Below are 25,131 nucleotides of genomic sequence, written 5' to 3'. Positions count from 1 at the left end.
CTTTGCTGAGAAGAAATTCATTTTCATTTACTATTCTCGAGTATTATTATGATTAGGTACGAAACCCCGTTTAAGATAGTGGTTCCTCTTCAGCAATTTCTGTGAAACAAATTATACTTTAAACATAGCACTGGCTTAACACTGAGGGAGCTCTGAAAGCCTGAGAGACTCAGAATGAGACTCAAAGCAGGAAGAAATAATTTCAGTTTATATATTCAGCTTATCTAGCCAAGATACTCTTTCTCTTTAGGAGACTGGGTTGAACAGAGCTCACGTGAATTCATCTGGCACACGTAGCCTCTTTTGTTGTCACAGCTATCATCTCTCCACTTCCCATCTGACTTCATGATGAAGACACAGTCTGTCTGAAGGAGAGGAGAAGAGGCACAGCCATTACAAAAGGCAGTGAGGAGGTGGTGAGCTGAAGCTCCTGTACTGCTAGTGCAGGCCTGATGGCAGAGAGGAGAGGAGCTCGTTGAACACCTGTGTAATTAGTTCAAATTTCCTAGGTTTCTGCCAAGCAGCTTGACCTGGTATTTATTAGTAACCCCGTAAATTTGAACCAGGTTTCCACTGGTGCCAGTTAAGGTCTGAAAGAAGTCAATTAAAACCAATTTTACCAGCTTTATTGAGAACCCTTTAATGACTGTAGAAATGACTAAAGTACCTATAATTAATCTTCTCAGTTCCGATTTACAGTTATGTAGATCTGCTTCAAAACATTTTCATCAATGAGAAAAACAATATAAGAACTATTATTAAAAGCACTGGTCTGCCCTAGTCTTTCTGCAAGACTCTCTTGCAGAAAGCAGACACTCTTTGCTGGTTTTTTTATAGTCATTATCAAGTTATCATTATCAGATGCCCCTAGCAACAAAACATTTTCTGTTTACTTCCTTGTGTTTGATTGCTCCAATATTTCCTTCATGACTTCCCTGATTTCAAGACTGGCCATGACAGTCTTTCAGCACTTCATCCAAGATTCTCCTTTATGCTGATTCAAAGAAGTTATAGTCATCAGCAAGTTAAGTGATGGTAGATGTTAAAAATCTTGGGTGACTAACTGCCAGTAATTTCCTCAGAAATTACCACCTTTGGAAAAGAGATTGAGTTTCAGCAGAGAAATAGTAATTTCATTGGTGGTACCAATTTGTACCATCAGAAATAAGTGAAGCAGTGTGGAACACATTAGCCTGGAGTGGGACATATACACAAACAAATTACTGTTGCATCAAGAGCCTTAGTTTTGGTTTATCATACCCTCTCTCTGTTTGGTGTTGCAACTTTAGTATTTGCATTATTGCAGTTTGGGAAGGAACCGATATAAGCTTCTCCAAGCTTCTTTTACAGAACTGGTCTTTTGCAATAGTTCAGATGGAAGGCACAAAATCCTTCTTCTACAGAACCTTTGCCAAACATTTGGGTATATTTGGAATCATTATCAGATAATTTGCTAAACCCCATTCTGCTTACAAAAGGACTTGTTTCAGGATCCTATTATTGCTGCTGTAATTTTTCTTTCAGGAAGATCATCTAGCTGCCCAAGATACACAGGTTACTTAAATTTCCTGTACCTCCAGAGCATCATCTGTCAATGTTTCATACTCATAAAAGTCAAAGTAGCTTTGTTTCTTTTCTGGTGCACCATGAACCCAGTTGGTGTAGGAAACAGTGCTTCCATCTGTCCAAAGAAATGTGGACTCTTGGTTTATATCATTCATCCCAATCCAAACATTAGTTGTGGCATACTTCAAGTGATAGAAGAGAAAAGCTGGAGGGAAGCAAAGATTTCTCATTAAGGAAAGCTCATCATGACATGACTTGCCCAAAAGAGAGAAAAAGTGAAAAAGTATGGGGGCCACAATAAAAGGATAACATTCTCCACTACAGAGCCCATCTGCTGATAACTGAATGTTTAAATGAGCATCCCTTACCCACTGTGTACGCACACACAGAGTTTTAGCAAATCCTATTGCCAGTGAGAGAGACAGAAAATACAGATTTCTGTCAGTGTGAGAGATCTGTGCAACCACACTCAAAGCAGACTGGAAGTTTCATGAAAACAAAGCAACTGAAAGAACTAGAAACAAAATTTATTTCTTATGTGTAATAATTTTAGTTATTGCCTTGCACTTGAGTTAAAATAAACCATGGACTGACCTGGCTAATAAGCAGTTTTCATCAGTTAATCACATATTCTATATTGGAGAGTATAGCAGTTTCTTTAATGAGAGATTAAGATTTTTTTTCTTTCAGTAGAGCCCATATACATACCTTGCACTTCTTCATTTGGTATAGAAGCCAGGTTTCCTCCCAATTTGAAACAAACATCTCGTGCAGAATGCCACGTGAGATTTCTTGTTACATTGGAAGCAAATACTTTGAAACACTGGAAACAAATCAAACACTTTTTCAAACTAGGAAAGACTGGAACTATTGTATGTGAATAATACCAATTATCTCTAAGATACACTTTTCTGCAGAAAAAGAAATCAGGGCTAGAATAAGTGACAGAGCTCAAGAGCAGAAAATGTGTATGTCTACCCAGGCATACACTTATCCCCCCTCATTGCACAAGGTGTAATCCAGGAGTCTGGTATCAAATAAACTGAATGGAATGAGGTTAAGTACATAATCACTGTTCACATTTTCATCTGCCTTCTTCCTGCAATAATCGAGGCATCCTTTGAAACCAAGAAAATGTGGCTTTGGGTGACACGTCTGCTGGGAATAATCTCCAGTGTGCTTTGTCTTGCTTCCAATGACTGTGATTACAACTGCTCATCCTGCCAAAGGTATGAAATATCCTTTGGCACATTGACCTAACATTCTGAGGATACAGTAACAGTGCAGTGTACATAAAGTAGACAAAATAACCTTTGGGGGATGGAGCTTCAACTCCAGATTGGTACAAACTCTTCTGCTACAGCAATGAGGACTTCCAGACTGTGTCTGAATGCAAAGCTGTACTCAAAACAATTGTAGTTTGGCATCATCTTTCTGAACTCAAAGCTTTGTGAAGCCCATACAAGCCAAAGTAATTGCTCAAATATATTCTTTCTAAATCTTCCCACCTTTTTTACAAGATTGACCATTAAAAATTTGCATTTCTAAACAAAATAATGTACATGAAGAGAGGAGGAGAGGTTTTCTTAAACAGTAAGTGTATTTTAAGCCTGTACAAACTATGCTCTCTGAAATGTATTCAGCACACATCTACTTTTATTGTATTTCTCTGCAAAGTTAAATGCCTATAGTCAGCTCAAAAAAAGCTCAGCCATGCAGCCTGCACATTTTGACTAAGTAGTTACTGTCCAGATTTACTTTATATTCGTAAAAAAAGTGAGGTTTTCAGGATTTTCTTTTCAGTTCTTCTGCTTAACACAATTTACTGAAGATATTTGTTGACATACCTTGTTGTTAAAAAACATCCAACTTTCTGGGCATCCTCCGGGAGGCAATGGAGAAGCAAATGTTGAATGAACAGAACTGTTATGCTTTTCACATACAAATTTATTGGCAGAACCACAGTTTACATCATTCCACAAGCCTAAAAATAATTAAAAAAAATAAGCAAGTTGAGATGTTATAGTATTTGTAATAATAATTTATCACTTTTTTTTTTAATGAACACAATTTTTTCTGTTTTGTATTTCAGGCTGCAGCTTGATCTGAAGGCAAAATAACCACGGCACCTTCAAACAAACTCCGATAGTAACACCACTGTAGCCCCTTGTAGTTAATTTGAGCTCCCTGACCCATTTGCTCCTCGTTCAGGGCTCTCTCCACAGCGTCTGTGTTTTGGTTTAAAACAAACCTGATTATGGCTTTTTTGAGCTCTGGCACCATCAAATTGCAGGCAGCAGGGGAAACACACCAGTAAGCAAATTTGAAAGAAAATGGATCAGAAATGGATGAGATAGGAAATACTAGATCAATCTAATGACACAATACAGTGTTCAAACATACTGCATGAATTCTTTGTAAAACGTAAATTGAGAGATCGGTACATATATACTAAATTCCCATTAGCCTCAGTTAAGTTACAGAAATAGAGCCAAGAGGAAATAGAGCTCTAGCATTTGCAAGAAATTTGCATTTCAGTGTACTTGTAAACATGTCTTAGGACATTAGATGTATTTTTTTCTTTCCTCATTGACTTATGCCTTCAAATCCCATTTCCTGTAGCTGCTATAAATGTTTTCTTAAGTTCATGGGAGAGAAGACAGACCATTCAACTTTTTACTGAAAGAAGTAGTGAAAAGCCCTGTAAAAAGGTGCAATATCAATCTTAGAAATCCAGAAAAAAACATCTGCTTTTAAAATTACACATGGTACTGAAATCTCCCCATTCCAAGGACACAGGCTCTTCCATGACTGGTGGTCCCATGACTGGGAAGAGTTACAGCATTGCATAGGTTTGTCATTGGAAAGAAACTGCAGAAAACAGCTACCAAAGATTGTGTGACAGTTGGCAGCAGCAGTTTGACAGCATTGGTTACAATCCGAGCAGAGACAAATAAAATCTAATAGTTTTACATTGCTACTTACCATGCTCTGACAGCATTACCACACAATTTTCCTCATTATTTGCAAAGTTTGGTTCATTAGGAGCCCAGGCCACATAGGTTACTGGAGTTCCATCCATCCAGCTTAAAGAAGAGATATATAAGTAGTTATTAATTAATACCTTCAGTTGTGACATGATAGTCTTAATGAACACCTCACAATTAAGAATGTCTGTGAGAATTAATGAGAACTGGCTATAACAGGAGGGACTGTCTGAGATTTTCCATTCTTTACTTGATTATTCTGATTTGAAGAATTTTCTGTAAAATATTTCTGGTTGCAAAATAGAAAAAGAAAATACCAAGCATATATTTTGGTTAATGGCCAGGATTGGTTTGATGACAATTAATAAGAGAAATCAAAATCAGTTAGTCATAATACATAATACAGAGAATATTAAAATTTTATCTTATTACAATAACTATTGTATTTCTAGTTAATATTATGCTTCTCTGAGCATTCCTGATGTTTTCACAGATGAAAACAAGAATGAAAGTACTTTTTTGTGGATTTTACCCTGCTCTATGAAAGGTGGTCTATTTTTGTCTAAACTAGAGGACATTCTGTCAGCTTTAAAACCATCCTTCCTGAAGTACCAAAACTGAAATTTTTCTGTCCATGTATACATGCTTTTTACTTTCATATATTGCTATTGAAGGAAGAAGAGGTTGTCTCCACATTTTAATCAGTATTTCAGAATTTAGGTCAGTAAACCTGAAGTGGGAAAAAAAATCACCACTCTCTATCTCTTGCTGCTGCTGATACAACTGATCTAAATAAAGGAGATTCTCACTGGACCCATGGAATGCTCTATGTCCCTAATTTTTCTCCTAAATGAGGAGGTTAGAATCATCTCCTGACTCAGTCATTATCAACTTGTCTCTCCCCACTCCTCTTCTGTCCTTCTCAAGGTAAATGATTTACATGCATTTAACAGTGGCATTAAAATAGAAAGGTTAAATTCAAATCTCCTCTAACCTTTTCCAGATCAACCTCAGAAGCACCTTTTTTCACCTCCCAGACACGTCCTAACTAGCAGGTAGGAAGATAAGCAGTGTATCACGCTCTTCAGTATCTCTTAGTTTAGTTTTGAGTTGATTTGTGCGTTGGTCTTTTCAGAATACTTGTTAATGTTTCTGTACTGTGAATTTCTGCTGACTTTTCTCCTGGAATAGGAGTTTGCAGAGACTGCCTTTTGTACTCATTACCTGTGTCTTCCTAATTCTGGAGAACCCCTCTGAAGGTATTTTATATAGATAAAAAGCATTAGAAAGACAAACCCTGTGAGACAGGGCATGTTTTAAGTGTGTGTGTTTATGTTTATAGGTATAAAATTCAGCATGGTGGAGCATCACTCCAATTTATGGGGCAAATCTCTGAAAGAAACTTGAGAAAGTGTGTATGGAGAGTAGATCTGCCAAGCCTTTATTTGGCTAAGTGCTTACTCAAGGAAAACATATTCTTTTACTATTTATTTTTGGGGAAAACTACTGGACTTTAGAATATTCTAGGACTATCACATTCTGCTCTGTACACGGTATGTGGAACAGCCTTCAGACCTTGAAGAGAACATATTCAGTACCTCCAGCTACATAAAGTATTGAATTTGTTTCTACATGTTAAGAGCTGCACTGATCATCTTAACTTACCTGAACGTTTTATCAAGGCTCACTCTTAGACCAATGAAGTATCCTGCTGGCCTACTCCCAAAGCTCTCCTAAGGCAGAAAGACATAATTTTAATTTAAAACATAAGTCTTTGAAACAAGCAGAAATTGATTCACCATTGATTAGGTTCACAGAGCAGCCACTAAAGTCCACAGCAGTAAAGCACCTGCTTGCAGTTAAGCACAGCAATGTATTTATATGCCCAGGCACAGAAGTCAGGTTTTTATCTGGGACATCAGAGCCGTCCTGCAGCGCTGAAGGCCCTTGGGATGGAGTAGAAAAGAAGCAGATTTAGAGTCAGAAACTGGTACTCCTTTTCAATCTCCCTTAAAGACCAGCTGCTTCCCAAGAGAGTTGGTACCTCCCCACATTGCCCCTCCCGTCAACTCCATCAGCACAGCTGGCACGGAGCAGGAGAGGCTCAATCCCATGGGATCAAAGGGCGCATTGGGGGATATTTCATTAGTGAAAATGCTGATGGCTCTCCTTCTGAGACAACTCAAGTTTTGCAAGCAGATTGTCAAAATCATTTCTACTTTAGGCTGTCTATTTACAATGATTCTTACATTTTCTTTTAATACTCTCTTTAGGAACCTTCTCTCACTGTTACTATTAACAACAGCTAGGTCTGCAGAATTCTTCCTGCAAATCTCTTGGGCTTTTTCCATGGAGACCTGTTCATTGCTGAAATAGTAGAGTTTATCTTTATATATGACCCATCCATCTGCAGTGGTTTTATATTCTGGAAGATAAATAAGGTAGCCTTAAATTCTGTATGTGTAGAACACAAAAGCTTATTTTAGAATAACAATTTTAGGAAAAAATTATGAATAATAAGAATGTATTCAAAGACCTACCATATGTGTCAATTGGTATAGGTTTTAATGAGGCTCCTGCAAAAGAAGAAAATAGGAGGCATGATGCATCTCTGTTGAGTGCTTTATGATGTAGCTTGTGACTGACTGCAAGAGTGAGGAGCAGAGCAGGATTCTCCATCCCTTTGGCTATTGACTAGAAAGTGGGCTTAGCCACACAGTTCAGCTTCACATGGTTCAATATGCAAGGTCATCTACTTTAACTTTGTATCATAAGCAGTGCTTCACATCAGCAAAAGCCATAGCTTTAGCTGAATCACATTCCTGCACAGAGCAAGGCAAGGGAAAATTGCTCTTCCAGCCAGTAAGTCACAGTAGATTTATCTGAAACACTTTAAACTTTGGCATACAGCTCCTTTACTGATCCATCAGTAGACATTCCATAATTCACCTGGGGGTATGTTCATCAAAAGGGAGAAAATTTCCACTAGATTTATTTTAGCTCTATTAAAAAACTCTCTGAGTAATATTCGTAAGCAAATGGAAATACAACTCTATGTATGTGTGTATGTATATATACACCTATACTGACTGAGTTATTTCTGGTTGGGATAGAAAAAGAAATGGCACTGCTGTAAACCATTGCTTTTTCAAAAGCAGTTGAATCCTGAATAATGCTACAGGAAAACTTGAAGTGCCAACAAATCTGACAAAGATATAATACCTGATTTTTGGCTTCGCCTGTGTTAACATAAAAACCAGTATTGTAAGAAATAAAATACACACCCTTACAAATCCTTACCTCCAACATTACAAAAATAAAAGCAAAAGATTCTTAGTATTAAAAAATTTTGTAATCTTGAAAATATATGGATTATTTATACACCCTAATTTATGTCAAATAAATCTATTTATTCTTATCATCCATAATTGAAAAATCTCAGCCTATAATAAGTTTCTCAGTACTCTTGACCTCCATTTGGAAAAAGTAGTTCTTCAAAATTTTGTCTCTTTCTCCAGCAACTTAACTTAGAAAGCAACTACTTATTAAAGTTTTTAAATTTTCTTGCGAAAAGAGAAGAAGAAATCTACCTTGTTTTATTTGGCAAACCCAGTTATGCTGTTCTTGACAGACTGAAAGAGACCACAGTCCAGAAAGTCTTGCACCATTGAGTGAGCCACAAAACTTGCGTTGTCCTGAATTCCTTGGACTATCATCCCAGTTTGTGTACCTAACCTATAGAAGAAATCATCTTTGTTACCCTTTTTATCTGTTTCAGTAGCTGTACTTTCCATTAGAAAACATAAATTAATTGCTTTTGTCTCAGAAACCCTGGTTTTAGCTAAAAAGAGTTGGAAATGCAGGGAAAGCAACAGGTGTAAGGATTTTAGAGTGGGGCAATGATGTCAGTGTTCAGACATGGCTGTCTTGCCACAGGGGGCTTTTCCTCTTGTTTGTGCCCTAAGCCATAGACACAGACAGAAGAGAAACAGGCGAATGGACTGTTTCTAATGAACTTCACCTAGCTATGAATTTTACCCACATATCACTCATGCTAATCATGTGCAGACAGGCTACTTTTCACTCCATGTCTGACCTGGTTCAAAATTACATTGTCTGACATCTGTCTGGTGGCAGCAACCATATCATGCATCAATTCCTCATTCCCTTCTTCCCTTCCCTGTGGTTAATGAGGATGGGAGTGTGACTTTTGGGAGGGAAGTCATGTCCTGCAAATCTAGAGGAGTTACCTCTGATGAAACTGACATCCAAATGGAAAGGGAGACCCATGTGGTACAACCTACTTATTATTGTCTAGAATTCTTGGTAATGACACCTTCTGAAACTTTTATGGAAAGTTATGTGAATAAGATAAGGGAAGAGGTCCTTTCTTGTGTTAAAAAAAATATGAAAGAATAGGGAGTAGTAGTAAATGGAGGGTAATAAAAGTAGATCCCACAGAAATGTTTTTCACAGCTGTAGATATTTGCATGGGCTCAAGAGACGACTGGATAAATTCAAGGAAATAAGTAAATTAAAATTTTATGACCACACTTACTGGGGGATGCAGGAGTATACTGGGAAACATGCTTGCTGTTTGATTAGCTCTTAAGAAGTTTATGGCTACTGAGACAGGATACATGATGCAGTATAATGAATTTTATGTTTTGACATTAGGTGTAAATATTATCTTATTGGAAGAGAAAATAAATTACACAAAAAGCTACAGATTCTGATGAGATACAGAGAATTTCCATGCATTCAAAAGTTTAGCTATGATATTAATCATGACAATACAGATTAGCAGATGGATCACAGATTAGTTTGCAGGATCCATGTTTTCTTGATGAGGATAACTGTAAAAAGCCAGACAGTATAAGTACAAATGCCAAAGTATCTTAAGCAAACAAATATGATGAAAAATTAAAATACTCACTGGAGAGCCATCACTCCAGGCAAATCCTTCATCTGGATTCAAGGAAAATATACCAAGCCAAAATGTTTCAAACATACAGTGAGTGTCACTAAAAGAAATTGCAGGACAGAGCAGTGTGTAAACATCAACACAAAAAACATCCAGAAATACATTGTTGAACTTTCTAGAGCACATTGTAAAAGCAGTGAAGTTGCAAATTTCCCTATTACCTTCGGTGAAGTGCATACATATGTTCTTCATAGAAATGTGTAATATTTCTGTGGTTCAGTGTCAATAGCTTAGTTATCAGGCTTATTAGTAGTATTGATCATGTATTTCCCTAATGTACTATTTACTTAGGGAAAACCTTCACATATTCAAAAAGTGGTTTCAGCACTGACCACTGCAGGGTAGATACATATCTACTTCAACAGTAGATACATTGATCATGTTTTCTACCCTTGTAGAAATACCGCTAATCTCATGTGTTTCTAAACTGTATCTAGTAATCATGGTACTGGTGGAGGTTTTTTAAAATTTTTCTCAACACACGTCACTCTTTTTTTTCCATGAAAATGTTAAAAACAGTTGTTGCTGCTCTACTGAATAGATAAATTTCGAACTATCACAGGTCTTTTCACTTTTGAGGAATCCATGCTTTTCAGAAATCATGTAAGATCATTCATAATAGTTCATATGAAAAGTCTTTTAAATCTGGTAGGATAAACACACATCAAATACCAACCTCATTGCTTGGTTTACTAATGGTATCTCCTCCTTAGTGTTAATGGCGACCAGATCCCCTCCTATTTGTCTGCAAAAATCTAGAGCTTCAAACCATGATTTCTTTCTAATTTTTGATCTGCAAAAACACTATGGAGAAATTATCTTAAAACATATTATATACATGTTACAATAATTAAAGAATGTGATTTTTTATCCTTTATTTTGTGGGGTAATATGCGTATTTTAGCAAGGCCCACCCTTAGGAATTGTGCTGCTGGAGACTATACTTCACTGTTTCCCTGTTTGTTCCCTGAACTCTCACACATCTCAGACAAATACCACATCTTTGCACAACAGACATAAAGAGCAGCACCAACAAACCAGCTTTGCTGCTTCTGCTGTTTAATACAGAATTTTGACATTTTCCTTTTAATATTTCAACATGAAGTTGTTTCTGGTTTTTCTTTTTTTCTCTTTTCTTTATGTTTTTCTGGGGCCTTGATGTTTATGTTCCTCTTCTTCCATTTCCTGCTCCAGTTCATTCAACCCCTGGAGTACAAACTTCCTCATTTTCTTTCCTGTGCCCTTCCCCCCTCCCTTCCCTTCCCTCCCTTCAACCTCATCTTTCTTCCTTAGTTTATCCCCTCTCATGGATAATTTCCTGAGAAGAATTTTTGGGGTTTTGTTCTTTGCTCTATTCCAATCTCAGATATTGCAAAACGAAGATGTCAGTTCCTTTTTCTTTTTTTCTTGTTTATTTTCTTACCCCAGACCAAGCTGCTTCTTTTAACTATTTAGGCACTTACTTTAAAACAGGAACTTCTATGGCGGTTTGATACCCAACCTTCAGGACATGCAGGGACCAGAGCAGTAGTTGGAATAGGTGGAACTGTTGCACCCTTTGCCCACTGCTTGCAAATATATTTTTGCTTTATCTCACAGTCAAGAACATCCCATAATCCAGCTGCAGTCCCAGTTCTCATGGCTACACATCCTGGTTTATTTCCTTATGAGAAAAAAAACCAAAAAAACCATGCTGGATATTTTATAAAGTGTGAATTATTTAATTCTTTTTTTAAATCACTCACTTTTTGCCCTGCAATAACATTTGAACAGCAAATTTATATTTTAGGTGTTTTTCATACAGGCAGAGTAGTATTTTCTGTTTGAGGAGGTCATGATCCAATTAGAATCTTACTTTATTTTTCCTTTGTTTTTGAATGTCCTGCATAATTAATTTTTTGGGTAGAAAGTAGGGTGAGAGTTTCTTAAAGTGAAATCTTATGTTTTCAAGTGAGAATCTCATTCCTATTTATGTTAAGCCTGTTTTACATGAGACAGCATTACCTTGGTCAATAGTGTTTTTTCACATAGATGGAAACAACCCCACTGGTGCATATGAGGGCGGGTGTGCAAACCCAGACAGTTTCAGCCCAAAACTTATCCCATGATGTTTGCTGTAATTTTAGATGGTTCTCTCAGAGGAAACAGAGCTGCCTACATCCCACAAGATGCAGTCAAATGCACAAAATGGGCTTATTCAATGGATTATTTGTGCTCTTTCTTAATTTTCTAAGTATTTTTAACATTTTGGGATTTTTTTTGTTTGGCACAGACCCGATGTTTTAATGGACCTGTTTACCATCATGCCAAGAACAGAAATGAAATTATCAGCTATAAATCCATCATTTTATGCCAATTCAAGACATGGTTTTTCCTAAGAACATCCTTTACCTGCATCAAAGTTCACCTGCTGTTTTACTGATCATGCTCAGTCACTTATTCTCCTGATACCATCCTGAGTTTTCTCACAGGCGCATCTTTGCTACCAGAAATAATTTACTACCATCAGCAAATTTTGTCATCTCACTATTTCACCTTTTCCAAATAGTCTGAAAATATATTGAACAGCATGGGCTCTGGCACAGGTCATTATGGGACACAGTTCCCCAGTAAAAAATAGCCCCCCTAATAAAAAATTCACCTTCCATTCAGTGGCTTTTGATCAATACTTTTATTCGTGTAAGAGCTTTTCTGTGTTAGGTCAGGTTAGCTGAAAGTCTTTCAGTAATTGAGATAGACCACACTTAATAGAATTCCCTCATTCATATGCTTTTGCCTTCTGTGGGGAGCTCTGGGAGATCTATAAGCATAACCTCCCTTTCCAGAAGTGATTTTATATATCTTTCCCACTATATCTTCTTTATTAGAGATTCAGCTAATTTAGTAATGACTCATTCATCTATATTTCCCCTATCTCCCTGGAACCATTTTAAATGTTGGCACCAAATTTGTCTTTTTGAAAAGCTTAGATGTCAAGGCAGCTTTAGGAGGAAGTTACACATTAAAGAGAAGAGTTCACTTCATGTAACCTTAACAGCTCCTGGATACTTTTGCAGCCATGCTTAGTCCTGACTTCATGCCATCAATTTACTCCATAGTCTATTTTCTTGATATTTACTCTTGAAATAGATTCTTCCACAATAGATACCCTCACAAAGCTTTCCAGCACAAAAGTCCATTTTCTTCTCAGTGAACACAGATGCAAGGAAACAGATTTTTCTTTACTGTTCCAGCCTGACTGTTGAGGAATGCATTTGCTGCAGGTAGTTTGGTTTGCAAGCTGCAGTGCCAGCTAGAGATTGAGCTGTGGGTGGTGGGAGCCAAGGCAGAGGGCTGTGAACTGGCACTGATACTTTGCATAGCAAAGGGCACAGGCACCAGTGGCTCAGCCAGGTGAGCGGACACCCAAAGACACAGACAGAGCCAAGGACCTAGTCTTAGTGCATGTAGACTGTAAGGGTAAAAAACCCCAGAGTTTCCTTTGTTCATGGACCCTCCTTGGAGGCAACCAGCTCAAGCTGTTGTTTTATTATTGCACCATGATCGAATTATTTTAGGGATCAAAAAATCTGGGGAAACCTGGGTTCAAGCTGGTAAGGAAACCTTGTCTGACTGTGTGAGTGTGGGGGGTGTAGCTGGGAAGGGACCTTGGTCCCAGCTCATGTGGTGTGAGTGTGACTCCAGAGTGGCACCTGGATGTTAATGAAGATTCCTTAACATGACCTCTGAGTGCTTTCTTCATACTCTGATCATCTGCTGGCACCACAGACTCCCTGGCAAGCTTTCTTCTTATGGCATTTGCTAAGGTTTTACTAGTCTTTGTCTTTTGTAATTTTTTTATTATTTTTATTTTGTATTTTATAACCTCACTGGAGGTTTTCAATAAAATTTTCAGACAAATGATCACTATGAGGAGCATAGTATATCTCAGGGAGAGCAGATTTCCTCATGGCATTATGAAATCTTGTTTTCCCTGCTTCTGTACAGTATGAGCCCATGAATGCAGTTTTCTTAGTATCACGCATAAAAAATAATAGTGGCACAGTAATTTTTGATACTTTGAGTTTGTAATTCTAACTTAAAATCCATATTACAGTTGCTCTGTTTTAAACTCTTCTCCCAGGCTAACTTTTTCAATAGAGGGACAAGTATGAAATAGTCTCAGGACCTGTTTGTAACTCCTGTTATCTCCCTGTGAAGATGGGGAAAAAGTTAATCTTATGGATAAATATACCAGATGTCCTAATATAAAATTGCAGTTCAAACTTTTCCCTTTGAAATTAAAATACAGGATTTGAAAACTGCCAGGGCTTGTAGAATATACCAAAAGTTTAACACATAAAATTCAGAGGACATTGACCAAGCAAACCCAAATAGGGACCACAATTTCAGAGCACCCACCATCTCCCATCACAGCACCTACCAGGCATTCCTGCATCCCAGTGTGTGAAAGAGACAGCTTCACCATTGGCCCAGCTGAAAGTGCCTTGATCCTGCATATCAGAGAGGCCAAGCCAGAAATATTTTTCAGGCCTCAGCCCAACAAGGCTGGTCAGATAGGCTTGTTCATATCTGTAAAAGGGATCATAGAGATGCAAATTAAAACGAAGACGTTTACCCAAATCCTACTTGTCTAATGTGATGACAAAATTTTTTCTCCTATTCCCTGCTTCAAGCTGGGGGAGAAGACCTTACCGTAGGATTCTGACTCCATATAAACAGCAAAAAAAAGTAAGACTTTTTTGTTATTCAACTAAAGACCTCATCTGTTACTTAAACACTTTGCTGTTTGGTGTTGTGTTAGCTTTTCTAGGAATATTTCATGGGATACAATCTTCAGCTATTTAAAAGCCAAGAAAAAGTCATTATCATACCTACTTTCAACTGTGGCTAAGTAACCTTCTTCTCCTTCACAAGTGGTGTTTGCTTCTGAAAATATTGCTGGAACATGTCCAATAAAATAGCAGTAGTTTCCATATCTTCTCCAGCCCTGTAACATGGTTTTAGGATTTCCATACAAATTTTAAATAATTGTGATATCATGTATTTAGTGAAGTATTCCATTTCAAAATTAATGAAGCCCAGTGATCATGAATATTATGAATTAGAAACTTTTTGCAGTGAAATTACAGATCCCTTCTAAGCGGTTTCTGTCAATGGTTTTCTAGATTTTAGAGTAGCTGAGAGAGAGAGAAACTTCATATTAAATAAAAACAAAAACCCTTCCATGTAAATAATACAAATAATTCAAATAATTCTAATTGCTTCTCAGACAATGTACTTATTTCATCTGAGAAGCTGACGTTCCTTTCTCACATACCTACTTTTTTGCAACCTGCCTCAGTAATTTCTTTTTCTCCAGCTATTTGTGATGTAGCTTTTCTTTTACAAATGTAGCCAATCTTCTTCTTACAGATGTGGTCGGCCCAATAGCCATTCTGTGTCCGGAAAAAGTTTGAAATAAAAAGAAATTAAAGATGAATAATCTAAAGAAGATAAATAATGTCTTTCTTTATAATGAAAATGATTCATTTTCTTTCTCCTTTTACTTTGAAATGGAATTTTTTTTCCTTATCCAATCATGTTATCCTGCATGATAACGAAACCAAATCTTCTCACATTCAGTGAAATAGTAGACTTGGCTATAGCAGCACAGCCACAGCTGGCAGTGGTAAGAAGGGAGAAGGGTACATGGAGCTGCTCCCTGACCTCTCGAGCAGGGCCCTTCACAGGCAGTTGTGCTATAGGATGGCAAATGAGCAGGCAAAAAGGAGCCAGCAGGAATCAGAGATCCCCGTATACCATCATTACTACCAGAGGAAAAGGAGAGAATGTACTCAAAATACCTGCAGAGACCTGTTTCATAGCCCTAATAATTTCATTTGTGACTTTCAGATGTGCTTAAAGAGAAAATTTCACCAGTGATGCAGTAATGCTTTCTTTTTTTTTAAAGGTCACATTCAGTCTCTTTCTTTTCCCGACCTCCATTTTTCTGGCCTTAGCCATTTGCTGAAATAACAGAGCATTTTATTCTTTGATTAAATAGTTAGTTTCAATATGGAAATACAATATGTATTGAGTAATGTCACCTGGCCTTTGATCAGGACACAATCTTCTGGCCTGTTGTTTGTGGTGGATGGCTCTCCCAGGTGCCATTTTGTGTATGTCACTGGGGTACCATCACTCCATTCAAAATACATTTGAACCTTACGGTCATTCAGCCCAATCCACAGCTTGTCTGTTGGCTCTAAAGATGGAAACAGAGATTAGACCTCTTACGGCACCCCCCCTTTTCACAGCACAATCAAGCTTTGGATATGTAACTCCTTTCACAAATTTATGAAGCATAAAATTATTTAGTGTGTTTTATGATCATTTCATAAATTAATATTTTCATATAGATATTAAAATAAAGACTGTATGCTTTGGAAAATTAGGCTGTAAGGAAATTTTTGCACCGAATGAAAAAATTTTGCTCTTCTTCCTCATAAGAGTGGGTGTGAATTACCAGCCTAATGCTGATACACCATGATTTTATGATAGAACTCTGAGTAGTTACTTTTTAGTTCCATTGCACCAGTCAAATTTTAAAATACTGGTTTTGTGTAACTTGAAGCGTGAATTTTTTAAGCTTCTTTTAACAAAATGAAAAAAATGAGAAAGCCCCTAAGCCCAGCCCCCCAGTCCTAAATCAATTATTTTGGCAATAAGTAAAATCAGAGTTTTGACAACATCCAGAACTCAGCAGGAACTCTCAATTCAGATGTCTGGATTTCCACACAGACAATGGCAAGAGACCCCCTGGAAATACTCACTGTACCCAAGCTCCGACACCACAAAGCTGTGCTCCTCAAGGCTTTGGATGCTGGCCAAGTGACTCCCTTCCTTCTGACAAGAGGTCAAAGCTCCTTCCCATCCTTTGCTGTCCCTGAAGATCTTATAGCAGTGATCTACATACGGCACCCATCCATCTGGGCAAGTTACAGGCCCAGTGTCACCTAGGAACACGTACCAAGGCTTTAGAGGAGTTCAGTTGCCGTGCAAGGGACGTGACATTGAAAATATTTCCACTTAATCTGTGCAAAAGTTCAAAACTAAGAATTTTCTTTTGAAATTCTCATCATAAGGAAATGATGAACACAAAATGTAGTAAACAAAAATGTGATTCTAAATCAGGCAATTTTTAACTTGGAAAAGGAAACTTTTTCAATTAAAATAATACCTAATACAAATTCTAAGATCAGTCAAATGTCTGGAACAAATACATTAATTTCATAATGTATTAATCGCATGTATTAATTTTGTAATTGATTAATTTTATCAGCTTCCGTATCACCTAGTATTTATTTGTCAGATAGGAGAAATCAGACATTATCTGCAGCTAACATAGAAGGTTTATGAATTTTTAAAGGATTAAGTATATTGATAGAGTAACAGTCGTAAGACAGATTTATAGCTAGAAGAATACATAGGGATACACCAACAGGGAAATCTTCATACACTTAAAATATCTTTTCTCACTTCACTGTGTCGATCATTCATAGTCTTGATCTTCCACCACTTCTGCAGAGACCCCTGAATTTACTAATCTGGGTGCTGGTTAACCACAAGTCCTGGAGAATGACTTAGAACCACACTAAATTCTCCATCTTTCTTTCTTGGGCTTATTTTTACTGATGTCCCTCTTCTGAAAAATAATTTTTGGATCGTTCTCCCTTTTGATGGTTAGCAGTGTGTGTACTTAAAGGGGAGACATAGCCGCTGAAACATGGACAGGAGGGACTAGTTGGACTTTTTTTGCTTTTATCTGTTTCATTCTGTATGTTGTGGAACAGGAGATCAGACTAGAAAGGTTTCAATAGTTGTGAAAAGAAACCAGAGAAACAAGAAATCATTTCTATTTCTAATTCTTCTGTTCGTCCTTGTCAATATGCTGAGTGGTTCAGATAACAGTTCCTACTTTAATTATCAACATATATCAACGTACCTGACGGAACCAAAGTAAAGTTCCTTTTCTTACAAATATAGCCAAGTTTCTGATCACATTCCCAATTTTGCCATTTAGCTTTTGTTTCAGGATTCAAAACTGCACAGAGCTTTCCAGATTCTGGAGAGGGGCTTCCTTTGGGAAAAGTACAGATAAAAAAAAAAAAATTAACTTTTCTGAAAGACAAACAGAGCTCTGAGGTCTAAAATGCACATGAGAGACCACTCCTGGATGAAGTGATGGAGGTCATGTCTTTCCCAGCTTTGTCGAGAGCTAAGGTAGGTCTCTAGTAGGGGAAATGTCTGTATGAAATGTAGTGTGTAAGTTAGGTAAGTAGATACAAACCTGTAAACTCATACTTTAGTTGCTAGTCAAGAAATGGAAGACTGAATGTTTTTGGGACAGAGAGTGTTGCTTTCACAGCTAAAATATTTTTGCAATACATTGAAGGTTTCTGTCTTTTATTGCTATAGAAAAAAGGTTTTTGTAAAGCTAAAGGAAGAAAAGCTAAAATACTTATCTCATGGAATATTTATCTGATAATGAAATTTACAGCAGTATTTGAGGTATGTATATTTTCTCTTTAGAAATACAGAATCAAACACAGTCACATCTACCTGGAGCCCAGTTTAAGTACTGGAAAGGGCTGCCTCCAGTCCATTCCCATCCACTAGTCAAGTCCAGTCTGTTGAGTCCAATCCAAAGTGCAGAATCTGTACCTTCTGTTAATTCTAAGTTACAAAAAGAAAATAAATTATTTTATAAATCACTTTTGTATTAGCAATGGTCACTAACAGTGTCTCTAGGAAGACTTGCAATTCCGAAATATCTAACTGCAAATATCTGTAGATACTGAGATACCTGACAAATTGAAATATGCCAAAGCTTTGAATACTCTAAAAAGGTAAACAAACAGAAACTCCCTGTTTTATTTTATCAACTAATGAAAAATAGGCACAGATTATATCCAAATATAATATTATATTATAATCCACAGATTATATCCAAAATAAAACTGTTTCTGCAGAATAGGCTAAATTCTGTACATTTAGGAAGAAATATTGGTAAAGTGTAAGAATAAACAATGATAATAAATCTGTTGGAAGTTGAATTAATCCCTAAAATGAAAAATAAATATTTCTTCCATATCATTCCCTCAGCTATACATGGATAAGTAAAGTTGATATTTTTCAGTTTGCCAAGTGAATGAAAAAATCAGCTGTCAAAACTGCATTTGAAACAAAACACATCTTTCTTTTGGCATAAAAAAAATTTTTTTTCCCAATTTTTTTTAAAACTTTCCTTTTTACCAAAAGTAAAACTTTCATTTACTTTTCAGGATTTTTTCCCCCATTTAAAAAAAAAGAAATCAACGGTGTTTTAATATAAACTCAGGTTTGTAAACATGAAGTCAAACTGTGACACTTGCAGGATGCTGGAATACTTTGAATTCTATGTAAATTTGACAGCAATTTTGATATGAATTTGAAAATTCTAAAATATTTTGTTTTCTTACCCACACATATTTAGGTCCAAAGGCAATGGCCAAATTCATACTAAATAATCCCTAGCTGTTATGATGGCCTGAACAGATCCTGAATGTAACCCAGGGTTTGCTTTACTGCCTTACCTTTAAGGTATGTTTGTTCATGAATGTCTGTGATACTCAATAATTCTGCATTTTGCTGCTGACAGCTCCGCCTGGCTTGGTGCCACGTGAGAGCTGAGTCAAAGTTTATCTGGTAGTGAACATTTGTTGATAGATCTGTAGTCCAGGTGCTGTCTGTATCTGTGAAGAAAATAATTACAACAGAGGTCACAGAAACTTGCCAACAGAAAACTGAATTGCAGTTCTTGTTCTGTGTGGCAGGTTCTCATTCATCTCCTTAAATGTCACCTGGGCTGCTCTTTCAAGACCACTGAGAATGTTACAAGCAGATGGGGAAGGACAAAATTAAGGCTGGTAAACTGACAGGTAAAGCTGGCCTATACTGCCATGAAGAGAGAAAAGTCAGGAATTACCGAAAGGGAAGTGATTGCATAGGAAAATACATTGCATGGAGTGCTGTGGCAGAAATCCCACGTGAAAAATTTAAAAAGTTTCACAACATCTCTCTCTTGACAGCAGTTCCCACTGAGAGCTGTAAGAACCAGCACTAGACCTGAATTCAGCATCAAAAAGGTTCTTGGATAAATCTCATCCCCTTGTGAAGAGCCTCTGGAAGCGCCTGTCACACAGCAGAGGTGCTCCTCCTCCGATTACCTTTGCATCTTTGACTTGTTGAAGATTTATACATGCTCAATCAAGTACAATACAAAATTGTATCATGTATTTGATTATTCCCAAAAGTCAGTATGAAGATGAAATTAAAATAAAAAGAACTGAAAGCTTGAACTAGCTTTCAAAAACTGAAAATTATTCAATGACCCTGTGTCACTCACCTTCAGGGCTCAGTGTCTGAGGTATCTTTGCAGGGACCTGGAAAGCATAGTTGACTAAGGATGTGTGTCACACTGAAAGTCCACTTTAAATCAATTGGAGTAAAGGGGTATTCCAATAATAAAGGACAATGCTGAACAGGGGCCATGGGGAGAAATACAGAGGAAAGACAAGATGTGTCAGGTGGAGATTTCAATGTCGTGGATGCAAAGCTCTCCTGACAAGAACAAAGCCATAAAGGGAGATAGAGGGGGAAGTGACCACAAAAATAGAAGAAAGTGATTGAAATTGCAGAGAAATGCCAGGCAGATATCAAAGGGATGGAAAGGCTACTTCCTGGACAATATGAACAGGACTTAACAACACAGATAAAAGGACACATTCCACTTTAGTAAAAAAACATATTCACATGAGAATCATGAAGATTGAAATATTAACTTCAACATCAATCCTCCTACAGTGCTCATTTTTGTGCCCACATCCATCAGAATGGGAATCCTCAGAGAAGGGTTGTACAACAGTGACAGCACACATCCTGGCTGGGAAACAGTAAGGAGCTCAAAATTATCGTGCTGCTCAACAACATCCCCACAGTTAATGGGAACTGAGTGCTGTTCTACTCTTCAATCACTCTCTTCACATCTTCATGCAACGATATTTCCTTGCATAGTGAGCCGCAGGATGTGGCAATGTATCATATACTAAAATACGTTCTTGTAAGTTATGAGTGGTTATTATAAAGATAATCCCATTCTGCTCATGCCGGTTTGCCAACGCTGAGGGGAACTGTGTGGGAGCAGGTTCTTTACCTCTGGATGGGCAAAGCCCGTACCGCTGGTCCGTGTCGTAGTCGGCAGTGGTGGCGCACCAGAGCCAGCCGTCCGTGCGGCCCGCGGCCGTGCACTCCGCCCACCACTGCTCCTTGTACATGAACGGGAAGACACACGGGGCACCAAAAGCATTTCCCAGCAGCGTGAAGGTCTCTGGGAAGACAAAATGATAACGTGAATATGAAAAATAACAAATGAATGTAAACTAGGGAAAAAGTAAAGCCTGTGGCTGAAATGCATCTCAAAGCTTTCCATGGTTCCTGTCCCATAATCATAAAAAATCGTTTCAACACATTTTCAGACTTAACCTGCTTACATTTGTTTTAGAGCAATGCTACTCTGTAAGGTAATATATCATTAGTGAGGTCTACAATTAAGTTTCTGTCCAAGATGTTTTTACAACTTTAATAAGGTTCCAGAGTGCTACCCTAAGATACTTCTATTTCAAACAATGTTAATATTTATATAACACATGCAAGAGCAGGAACTAATATTTATAAGTCTTGATTCCTGGAAAAAAGTAAACATATACTAGACTATCTCCCTCTGGTTTTATTCCAGTGACCATTTAAGAATCTCAAACAGTGAAGAGGCTTCCCACATGCATAGCTGAGTTCAGTGTTCAAATATCCTGTGAGGTGGCTTTTAGAGCATTCATTCTGGATGTGGGAAAGCCATTCAAAACAATCAGACTTCAGCTAATCAAAAAAGGTAATTGCACTGGTGACTATAATTATTCCATGAGCATCCTCATTTGCTGAGTCAAAAAAGCCACTCTTCCTCCACTTAAATCAGTACTTTAAGACCTTTCTCAGCTCACCCATATTGTGTTTCTTTCGTGGGGATGTAATTTCATATCCCTGTGACTGTATAAGAAACTTATCAGTGTTTATGTGCTCTGTTAATAATATAGTGACACAGGACAGTGAGCAATAGTGACTTTAGAGAATACTTATACATACTATAAGAGTAAGCATGTATATACATATACACTAATAATATATATTTATAGAATATATGGAGAGTACATGCAATACTTATAATACGTGAAATACTAATGTACTATAATACATAGACTAAAAAATAGTGTGTGTATAATACATGCTTGGACATAAATATAGCATTAAATTCAATGTTAACTACCTCAGTGCATGGATTTCCTAAAACTCTGGTGTTCATGGAAGGAGTCAGCATATCAGAGCCAAAGATCCTAAACACTCTAACACTCACAAAGGAATTAATGCAAAGGATGAAAGAATCAATCTTCTGTACCTTCATACCCCTGGGAACATAAAACATCCATGGCCCCATAGATATTCCACTTATTCTTTGCACTCAGCTCCTTCTTTAACAAAACGTTCTCATGCTCTTCGTTACCAGGACTGAAAAACAAATCTTCTCCTTGGATTGCAAGGAGGCTTTCATTTCTGCATTCCCACCACTGGAGTTCACTTTTTTGATTGCAGGGATACAGGGTGACCATGGCCTGATCCTTCTTCAATGACACCCCCAGGCATAGTTTCAGTTTCACACTCATAAGCTGATGATCTGTGATCCACCTGAATTTTTCTGATTCATTGTCTTGATTGCAAGTGGCAGTTCTAACTGACTGTGCAATAGATGCCTCAAGACAGAGCTTGTTGAATTTATTATATAGTAAAAATGTTTCAATGTCTGTAAAACAAAACAACACATAGGAAATAGTTAATATACAATATTTGTATAGTGGATATGTGATATGATTCTGCTTCCCATTCACATGAACAAGAAGTTCATTCATATCAGATAAAAACATTATGTTTTTCAACAGGGCCCAGGGCATCATCAATTCTACTGATTAAAAATAAAGTAGACAACAGAAAAGGAATGTCATGATTATACGTCACCATACTGTGGATCAGTGGCAGGCGGCAGCAGCAGCTGAGCTGAGCACAGCTTGTTGGATGGTTTTACACCAGTCATGTGAATTCCCTCAACCACACTGATATTATGATTACCTTGTTCCAGCCTATCCCCAGATGTGTGGCCTTGTAGACGTGTGACCTCTGCAAACTTTTCTCACCCTGCCAGATCTTACAGGTTTCCTAGTGGGTACACAGCCATCTTTGCTGAGCCATTTGCCTCCCCACTCCCAAATCCACCTTTCCTTTCCTTTTCATCATATAAATGTGAGTGAACTGGCTTCTCAGGGGTCACTCTGGACTCCTCGGCCTTGCTGACCTACAAGACATGCCACCCCTGCTATGAGCCATTGACTATAAAACTAGGAATGACTTTGGGAAGCCAATTGCAGTCCGAGGAAGTAGCAAGGACCAGGGAGTAGCAGCATCTGACACTTGCCAGTATGTAAAGGCAGGTAGAAGGTAGAGGGTACACCTGTACCAGAAATTGGGTCCCTAGCTCTCCAGGCAGTTTGTCTGATCATGCCTAAAGTGTTGGCCTAAAGGTAAGGGAGAAGTAGGGGAGCTAATTTCAGTCCTGCAGTGAGTTTATCAGCAGCAATTGTGAGCTGCGCCTATGAATTTTCTCTGCTGCCTTGTCTCTTACTTTGTGACCCATGCAGCTGTATTTTCTGCCAAAACTTGTAGGATTCATAATGAGTTTTGGTCCCTGATACATGTCTTGATCAGTAGGTATATAATTTAATAAAAATGTACTTAAGAGGTTAAAGACATTTCATTAAAAGCCTGCAAAACATTGAAATCAATGTAATTGATAATATGCAGTACACTGAAAATAATTATTCTGACCTCAGTCAGACCATGGTGATTTAAAAAAATACCATATACTCTGAGACAAACTGTGACAGTTTTCCTCCGGAGTTAAATAGGTGAAAGGATTTAACCTTAAATATTCAGGTCTGCAGAAGCCACCTGATTAAAACCTAGAAGAGGAGTCCAGCTAAAGGGATAACAGTTGTGTTGTCACTGCAGTTCCATAAGATATTTCCTAAACTTAATCCAATTTTATTTTTTAAAAAATTATTCCATCCATTTTATCAATGCCAGTGAATTCAATGAGTCTGTTCAAAACAGCGAATAAACCCCCTTTACAGCCATCATCTATGAATGTCTTAATGTCTTACAAATATTTCCACATTTCACCACTCCTAGAGATTTTCACTGCCTGAGTTTGTTATCCATTACCCAGATACCAACAGCTCAAAAATCAGAACCCAGAAGTAAAGAATTAAATAAATTTTTTAAAAGGCATTTAAGCATAGCTCATTATTTTCTTAGGTCTGATCTTCTGGGGTTATTGAAATGATAGTGCCACTATACATGAATAAAGCCTTTAAGAATTGAGTCTCTGCAACCTTCTCTAACCATTTCATTTTTCTGTGAGATCCTGCCTCTTGCCTGCCATTGAGAGGTTCCCCAACCCCAACTAATAATATACACATTGGCAGTACCACAGAACCACAATCACCCAGAAAAGCCAGAGGATTGGAAGCACTTTCATGAAAACCTTCACAGGAAGCAAGCAAGAGGCACTTACCTGCCAGCTGCAAAGCACTGTGAATGGGAGAGAGAACAACCAAGAACCTGAAAAACATAATTGTAAATGCTGTTTCCTTTTCTTCCCTTCAGCAAAACCTGGATGGTGAGAGCTGCTGGCAATAAAGTCCTGCTGAAGAGAGGACAGCGGCTGGTTCTCCTCAGTTTTGCAGGCTGGATGGTTGGGTAAAAAGCTCTGAGTGCTAAATAAGGAAACATTCTGTCGCATGTCACGTTTCAAAAAAACGAGACCACGTGCCACAGATTTTACACTCAAACAAGAATGACTTCTCGCTGAGGGCAAACCATGCTTCCTTGGGAAAGCAGGTGGTCACAAAAGTTTATATCTTACTAATTTCCCACTGTCTCTCCTGAGGAAACGTGGGGAGCTCATGGGATCAAATCAACAGTGAAACACTAAAGGGAGAAATTCGGCCTTAGCTTTTAAATCTTATATCTTACCTATGCAGAATAAAAAAATACTATCAGGAAAACACTGAAGTCTCATATTTCCATATGTGCAATAGGACAGAAGTGAATTTTAGAAGACTTAAGTGAAATTCATTCTGCAGGACATTAGAAAAATTACTGCCCTTCTACAGGAGTTTGCCATTTGCTACATTTCTACGTAAGTGCAACTAGAAAACAAGCACCCAAAACTACTTGAAAAATGACTTGTTGTAAAATCAATGTTTCTTTTTCTTGTGAAGCAGGTAAATCTTGTTTGAGAGCCATATGAAAAGTCAGTCACAATTTCAGGAAATGCCACATATTGCTTCTTACCCAGATCAAGATCCTACCCAGGGCCAGCACTCAGCACTTTGTTTTCCAAACTTAAAG

The 25,131-nt window shown here is 37.6% G+C and overlaps 1 protein-coding gene across 1 annotated transcript in view; it reads right to left on the bottom strand.

The window, feature by feature from the left end:
* The window catches only part of LOC125327546 (macrophage mannose receptor 1-like), a 32,565-nt gene extending 8,095 nt beyond the window's left edge, over nt 1–24,470 (bottom strand). The window contains exons 1-23 of the mRNA XM_048307147.1: nt 24,293–24,470; nt 22,067–22,468; nt 20,774–20,947; nt 19,155–19,313; nt 18,142–18,255; nt 17,525–17,659; nt 16,353–16,535; nt 15,627–15,784; nt 14,862–14,975; nt 14,412–14,527; nt 13,961–14,109; nt 11,001–11,200; nt 10,214–10,341; nt 9,490–9,577; nt 8,144–8,288; nt 7,094–7,129; nt 6,803–6,978; nt 6,219–6,286; nt 4,552–4,652; nt 3,414–3,550; nt 2,275–2,389; nt 1,575–1,771; nt 275–365 (exon numbers count right to left, since the gene is read on the bottom strand). Coding sequence (XP_048163104.1) covers nt 275–365; nt 1,575–1,771; nt 2,275–2,389; nt 3,414–3,550; nt 4,552–4,652; nt 6,219–6,286; nt 6,803–6,978; nt 7,094–7,129; nt 8,144–8,288; nt 9,490–9,577; nt 10,214–10,341; nt 11,001–11,200; nt 13,961–14,109; nt 14,412–14,527; nt 14,862–14,975; nt 15,627–15,784; nt 16,353–16,535; nt 17,525–17,659; nt 18,142–18,255; nt 19,155–19,313; nt 20,774–20,947; nt 22,067–22,468; nt 24,293–24,350 — 3,244 coding nt within the window. The 5' untranslated portion in view covers nt 24,351–24,470. The remainder of the gene's footprint in view (nt 1–274; nt 366–1,574; nt 1,772–2,274; nt 2,390–3,413; nt 3,551–4,551; nt 4,653–6,218; nt 6,287–6,802; nt 6,979–7,093; nt 7,130–8,143; nt 8,289–9,489; nt 9,578–10,213; nt 10,342–11,000; nt 11,201–13,960; nt 14,110–14,411; nt 14,528–14,861; nt 14,976–15,626; nt 15,785–16,352; nt 16,536–17,524; nt 17,660–18,141; nt 18,256–19,154; nt 19,314–20,773; nt 20,948–22,066; nt 22,469–24,292) is intronic.
* Between the last annotated feature and the right edge of the window lie 661 nt (nt 24,471–25,131).

This window comes from Corvus hawaiiensis, chromosome 1 (assembly GCF_020740725.1).
Source record: "Corvus hawaiiensis isolate bCorHaw1 chromosome 1, bCorHaw1.pri.cur, whole genome shotgun sequence".
NCBI classification, from domain to species: domain Eukaryota; kingdom Metazoa; phylum Chordata; class Aves; order Passeriformes; family Corvidae; genus Corvus; species Corvus hawaiiensis.
This window is presented reverse-complemented; position numbering and strand designations above follow the sequence as displayed.